This window comes from Ornithorhynchus anatinus, chromosome 16, assembly GCF_004115215.2.
Source record: "Ornithorhynchus anatinus isolate Pmale09 chromosome 16, mOrnAna1.pri.v4, whole genome shotgun sequence".
NCBI lineage: Eukaryota > Metazoa > Chordata > Mammalia > Monotremata > Ornithorhynchidae > Ornithorhynchus > Ornithorhynchus anatinus.
This window is the reverse complement of record NC_041743.1, coordinates 39,528,417-39,535,498: the sequence shown is the minus strand read 5'-3', so window position 1 is coordinate 39,535,498 and position 7,082 is coordinate 39,528,417. Positions and strand designations below refer to the sequence as shown.

The 7,082-nt window shown below is 57.4% G+C and overlaps 1 protein-coding gene across 1 annotated transcript; it reads right to left on the bottom strand.

The window, feature by feature from the left end:
- Positions 1–215: 215 nt before the first annotated feature.
- Positions 216–6,857, bottom strand: C16H1orf216 (chromosome 16 C1orf216 homolog). The gene is made up of 2 exons (XM_029080242.2): positions 6,695–6,857; positions 216–2,790 (listed from the first exon to the last, which is right to left on the bottom strand). Exon 2 carries the CDS (start codon positions 2,781–2,783, stop codon positions 2,055–2,057), a length of 729 nt encoding a protein of 242 aa, XP_028936075.1. The 5' UTR covers positions 2,784–2,790; positions 6,695–6,857; the 3' UTR covers positions 216–2,054.
- Between the last annotated feature and the right edge of the window lie 225 nt (positions 6,858–7,082).

Genomic DNA, 7,082 nt, shown 5'->3' with positions numbered 1-7,082 from the left:
TTTGGGCAAGTCACTTTACTGCTCTGTGCCCCAGTTACATCATCTGTAAAATGGGGATTAAGACTGTGAACCTCATGTGGAACTTAGACTTTGTTCAACTTGATTAGCTATCTACTTTAGCGCTTAGTACAGGACCTGGCACATAGTAAATGCCTAACAGATACTATTTAAAAAAAAAACCAAAACAAAACAGGTGCTCCATAAATACCACCAAGTGATCTTTGCCTATGTAAGCCAGCGGTAGGCAAATCGTTTATTCATTCAATCTAATTTAGTGAGTGCGTACTCTGTGCAGAGCACCGGACTAAGCGCTTGGGAAGTACAATTCGGCAACAATCCGAGGCTAGAACCCAGGATCCGGGCTCTTTGCACTGTACCAACAGCAGGGCTATGGAGAAGGATGACTTCAGGGGTTGATAGATATTTCCCCTCTGCCCTGAATGGCAGAAGTAGTGGCCCTGGCCCAGATAATCTCAAAATTCCTCCTGATTCTAGAAGTTTATGATCAATAGCTCCATGGGGGTGATGGCAAAATATTCAATGACTATGTCTCTTTTGCCACTGTTTTCATTAGGTCTAAAAATAAATCCTTAAACTAGCCCTGCAGATTAGCACTCGTCCAGGGCCTAGGAAAAGCAGGCTACGGGCCTAAAGGAAATCAGGCAGGGAGAAGCAAAGCCAATGAACTGGTACGACCTTCATTTCTATAACCTTTAGGCTAGATTATCCAGGGATTCTGTGTCTGAGGGGAAGCTTCATGGCTGGGTCCACATGAGCCCTGTGGAGAAGAGGCTTCAATCAAACAATTATCCAGATCAAAATTCTACTCTGAGAGTGATATAGTTTTTTTTGTTTTACTAGAATCCAAAGTCCATAGACCTGCCATTAAGGTGGCTGCTGGCAGCTTTAAAACCCAGACTTCGAGGCACACATGACATCATGCGTGTCATACCAGACACACAGAATAACATAATAGTATACCCAACAGTTTACAAAAGTCTGAGTCCACCTAAACCTAGAGTGTTTCTCCGGGAGGAGAGAATTCCAGGGCTTTTCCCTTCCCAGCATCCTCTGAAGGAGGAAAGATATTAAAGAAAATTAAAATACCTGCCTTAAAGGGGTCCGGCGCTGGGTCCTCTGTGGGCTGGGGATGATCCAGCCGAAAACTAGACCGTGTTGGATATAAAACCGGACGACTAGGGCATCTGACCCACCATTCGGGTTTAGGTTGCTCAGAAACAGCGAGCCAGGAATTACTGTTGGTAGCATCTCGTTCAGGGAGTAAATGAGGAAAGGGACACGAAGGAGGTGTGGGTAAAGGGAGGGTGGGCATGGATCATGCTGATTCACCTCAACGAGGTTCTAAACGGTGATGAACCGGTTAGCCAAAGCCGTTGTTCCCAAATCACGTTCTGAATTTCCGCCGCCAGTCCCCTCCTCCCCGCATCGCGGGAGCTGGTAGACCCAGAGTAGCTCACCTGGCAGAGGGGAAGCGCGGTGAAATCTGAGCCCATCTAACGCAACTCGACTTGGAGAGGGATCTGTTTCGGTGGGACACCTGAAGGGTAAATTCAAATCCCCAGGACAATTGAAACCCAGCCTCTGCTGAGGGCTGGGGCTCCCTCTTACCCGCACTCTCGGCCCAGCCCCGGCTCTGAAACCGCAACACGTGCAGTCCCCGTTCCCCCTCCTCTCGATTATTGATGGTGAGAGGATGAAAAGGTGCCCGGGGAAGCCACCGATAATCCCCAAATCTCCGTCTCCTCCCCCACGAAGTCTTTAATCGGAACTCCACGGAGGGGGCTGGCCTTCCTCTCCACCTGTACCCTTTCGGAGGCATCAGGGAGCAGGGGAAAGGCCCGAAGTGGGGGAGACACCAAAAGGCGGCAGCTGCCGCTCCAACGGGCTGAGCGGGCCCTGGATAACCAAGATTTGGTAGGCGGTCAGACGGTAGGGTGGGGGAGGATTCAGGGAAGGGACGGCGGGAGACTTGCGTGCAGCAAGAGCCAGGGGATGGGGGAGCGGAGGATGGGGGTGGGGGCGGGGAGGGGAGTTCAGCCGCTGTCCTGAGCGGAGCGCTGCGGCGGGCCGGCCCCCTGCCGCAGGCGGCGGATGAGCTCCTTGCGGTTGTCCAGGATGGTGTCGTAGCTCTCCTGCAGGCGGGCTTGCTGGTCCACCAGGCGCTGCTGCAGGCCGCGGAGCCACTGAAGCAGGGCCAGCCGGCGGTACATGACCAGGTGAACGTGATGCTTCTCTTTCTCCCACTCCTTGAACCTCTCCCGGGCCTGCAGGTGCTGGACGGCCGCCGCCAGGGTCGGGAGGAGGGGGTCGGGCTCTGGGGACTCCGGGCCCGGGCCGGCGAGGACCCCTGGGACCTCGCCGTCTGGACTCGGGCTGCTGTCGATGCTCAGGGAGCTGCTGGAGTAACCGATGTCTTCCAGGGGGGAGGCTGCTGATCCAGGCCCGGCCCCGGCTTTCTCCGGCTCGGCCCTGCCCCCCTCGGCCCCCTCGGGGGGGCTCCGAACCGCCCCCTCAGGAGGTGGAGAGAGCAAGGCGAGTGCGGGGCCGGGGGGCGACCCCTTCCCCAGGAATGCCCGGTTGTGGGAAGGGGGAGACGCCTCCCGGCTCGGGGCGCCGTCCTCTCCCGGGCTCCAGTTCTCGTTGGCGTCGTAGGCCCTGGCCACGAAGTTGGAGTTGTTGTCCGGTTGCAGGGGCCGGGCTGGGTTTCCTGGGGGCTTCCCCCCCAGGAAGGGGGGCCCGTCTGGGGGACGCAACGCGAACATGTCCGTCCTGCCCGGGCAGCGGAAGAGAAGACAGACAGAGGGGGTTAGCGAGCAACAGGGCCGCGCAAGATAATGAATTACATAACAATAATAATAAGACTGTGAAACCGTTGTTAGGTAGGATCTGTCAGTTGCCAAATCGTCATTTCTAAGCGCTTAATACGGTGCTCTGCACGAGGTAAGCGCTCAAATATGAATGAATGGTATTCGTTAAGCGCTAACTACGGGCGGGGCACCGCCCTAAGCGCTGGGGTGGATATGAGCAAATCGGGTGCGACACGGCCCCTGTCCCACGTAGGGCGCACAGTCTCAGCCCCCATCTTACAGATGAGGTAACTGAGGCGCACAGAGAAGTGAAGCGACTTGCCTAAGATCACACAGCGGGCGAGTGGTGGAGTTGGCATTAGAACCCGTGACCTTCCGACTCCCAGGCCCGGGCTCTCTCCTCTACGTCCCGCCGCTTCTCACGATCTCCCAGGATCAGATCGTGGTCGGTGGGAAACAGAGGGAGAGCCGCGAGAGAGGGCCCTGCCCGGGTGGGGGAGCGGGTGGATCTCATTGGTGGGGGGGGGGGGGGGAGGGGGTTGAAAGGTGGGGGTGGTCATTAGGGTCCTCCAGAAGGTTTTCTTTTTTTCAAGGGTATCTCTTAATGGCTTACTATATGCCGGGCGCCGGGGTAGACAGAAGACCCGATCCGTGTCCCACACGGGGCTCGCGGTCTTAATCCCCATTTTTACAGATAAGGGAACCGAGCCCCAGAGAAGTTAAGCTGCCGGCCCAAGGACACGCAGCAGACAAGCGGTGAAGCAGGGATCGGAACCCAGGTCTCCGGGCCTCCCGGGCCCGCGCTCTACTCCCGAGGCCTCGCCGCTTCTCCGGATGTGAGGGTAAGGAAGGTTTCCTGACCTGCCTCCTCCCGGCAGCGAATGGGGGCTCAGACAGTCCCCCGGGGCCGAGGGAGAGGGGCCGGGGGGACCCCGGGATCCCAGAGACAGAGGAGTCCGAGGGTCGGGCCCTCGGACGGTGCTGAAAGGACAGCGACGCTCCTCTCGCCTCGGCGCCGCTGGCCGCCTGTCGGGGGCGCCTTCCGGGGCCGGGCCGACAAGAAGAACGATAATCATAACGATGTTGGTATTTGTTAAGCGCTTACTATGTGCCGACCACCGTTCTAAGCGCAGGGGTAGACACGGGGGAATCGGGTTGTCCCAGGTGGGGCTCACACTTTTAATCCCCATTTTACAGATGAGGTAACTGAGGCACCGTGAAACGACTTGCCCGAAGTCACACAGCTGACAAGTGGCCGAGCCGGGATGTGGACCCATGACCTCTGACTCCAAAGCCCGAGCTCTCTCCACTGAGTCACGCCGCTTCTCAGAGCTGAGAGGTTGCACGGCTGGGGAAGGTGGGAAGGAGGATGGGATGGGAACGGATGAAGAGGAGCAGCGTGGCTCGGTGGCCTGGGAGTCGGAAGGCCCCGGGTTCTAAGCCCCGCTCCGCCATTTGTCCGCCCTGTCGCTTTGGGGCAAGTGACTTCACTTCTCCGGGCCTCGGTTCCCCTCTTAATCCCCATTCTGTGAATGAAATGAGACCCACGTGGGACAGGGACGGTGTCCGTCTTGATCGACTCGGATCCACCCCAGTGCTTAGAACAGGGCTCGGCCCGTAGTAAGAGCTCAACAAGTACCGTAAGGAGACGAAGCCCCGCTTTTTCTCGGCTCCCTCTCCCTTCCGCGTCACCGCGACTCTCTGCTCTTCCCTCCTCTCTCCGTCCCACAGCACTTATCTATACGTGTATATATCCTATTTATTTAAATCGATGCCTCTTTACTTGCGCTGATGTCAATCTCCCCCGCTCTAGACTGAGCAGCTGTGGGTAAGGATTGTGTCTCTATTGCTGAACTGTGTTTTCCAAGCCCTTAGTACGGTGCTGTGCATACAGTAAGCGCTCACTAGATGAGTGAATGGAGGTTGTGAGGTGGGGGCCGGGGAAGGAGGAAGGGATGGGGTCAGGTGACCTTTTCAGTCCCCCAGACCTGCGACACACTTCCGCTTCTCCCCATTCCCTCTACCCAGTAAATCCTCGACATGGAGGGCATGACTCGCCATTCCAGTTTCTCCACACTCCCCTGCTCTTCCTCAGGCCTGGCCTCCAACCTTCCCGCTTCAGTAGATGCCCATTTCCCCTGTCTTGTCTTAGGTAGAGGCCCAACGCAGCTGACTCCTGTTCCTCTTCCCGGGCTCGTACACCCTGCTTTCTCATTCCAGGGTTGAGGCGGTGCCTCGATTCATTCATTCAATAGTATTTATTGAGCGCTCACTATGTGCAGAGCACCGTACTAAGCGCTCGGAATGAACAAGTCGGCAACAGATAGAGACAGTCCCTGACGTTTGACGGGCTTACGATCCGAACCCCTTCTCAAACCCTCTTTCCCCAGTACACCCAAACCCAAGGCCCCTCTTCAACCCAGGGAGTTTCCTCCCTCCCCACCCAACTCCATATTGTTCAAGAGGAAATCTGAATTTGTAGCTCCACGGGAAGAATTGGGTGGGGGAAGAGAGGGTCTGGAGTCCATTATCGCCCCCCAACCCCCGTCTCAGATAAGCAAATAGTTTCAAAGGAAAAGTGACGTGGACTAGCAGAGCACAGGCCTGGGAGCCAGAAGACCCGAGTTCTAATCCCCAGCTCCACCACTTGCCTGCCGTGTGACCTTGAACAAGTCACTTCACTTCTCCGTTCCTCAGTTTCCTCAACTGTAAGATGGAGTCTTAATACCTACTCTCCCACCAAATTAGGCTGTGATCCTCATGTGGGACAAGGACTGTGTCTGACCTGATTAACTTGTATCTACTCCAACTCTTAGAATAGTGCTTGATACATAGTAAGCACTTAAAGACCATAATCATTTAGTAATACAGCAATAGTTAGTATTTAGTAAGTATTTAATACTATTTAAAATTTAGTAATACTCTCCCACCATGTGCCCTGTGAGGCAGGTACAAATTCGATGAGGAGCAAGGATAAAGCTTTCACACTTATCCACTCCCTTTCGTTCCTCCAGCAATGGATGAAGAGAAAGAAGAGAAGGGAAGAAATGAAACCTTCCCAAACCTTTCCCAAACTCTTCTCCAGCAATGACTGGAGAAGTGGCAGGGGAGTGGGGGGGATAAGGATTCCCTACTTACCATTCTCCCCACCTTCCCCCCCCCTCCAAAAAAAAGCAAACGAGGCCAGCCCCTTCCTAGCAGCGGTGTCTCTTTTAAAACGGACACTTGGATCACACCATAGATTCTGGGGCAGCTGCCCCTCTCCAGGCCTGTGTTGAGGATGGCCCATTCCCCAGGATGGGAAGGATGAGGAGGCGGAGATGATTAGTGGGGGAGGGGAAAGGGGGCACCCAGGGATTGTCAGAGTTAGACACCTGTCCTACCCGGGGAGCATGGGGGGCGGAGGGGGGGGGGGTGTCCGGCTTCCTGAAGGTTCTGGGTTTACCCGCCCCCGCCCATGCCAACCATCCCCCTGCCTCTTTGCCGGACTGCGACAAGCATCCCAAGGGAGAGGGGGAGGATTCGGGGCGGAGGGAGGGTCGGCAGGGCAGACACCAGGAGCCGGTGAGACCCCCCCCAACCACCTTCCCCGCCTCTCCACGCACCCACCCCCCCACCCCCCCCTACCCCCCCCTACCCCCCAGCCTAGGACTCCTCCCGGAGCTGCAGATCGGAGCCCACGGGAAAAGAAGGGCGTTCAATCCCTCTCCCCCCAGGAGGGGGAACGGCCTGAGCTCCAGTCCGGTCATTCATTCGATGGTATTTATTGAGCCTTACTGGGTGCAGAACGCTTCCCCCCCCACCCACCCACCCCTGAGGTCCGGGCTGGGGCAAGGGGCCACCGACCCCCTGGAGCGGAGACTTACCCGAGCTAGGGAAGGGAAGGAACGTGTCTCTCCAGGCCGCTGCCTCCGCCGCCTCCTCCCGGCTCTCCGGAAGCAGTCAGTCCCGTTACTGCATCGCGGCCGGAGACGTCACCGCCCTCCCTGCAGCCGCCGCCGCAGCCGCTGCCTGCAGCTGCAGCTGCAATTGCAGCAAGCGGCAGCAGCAGCCTCCGCCGCAGCCGGTCCCCGCCCTCCGGCAGCGCCCCCTCGCGGCCACCCCGCGCCTGCCCCGGGGCCGTCGGGCGGGGCCGGGGGCTCCTTGACGCCCTTGAGCCCCTGTCCCCGACAGGACGGGGAGAGGGACGGAGACAGGAAAAAGCAGCGTGGCCGAATGGTTGGAGCACGGGCCTGGTACTCTGAAGGTCATGGG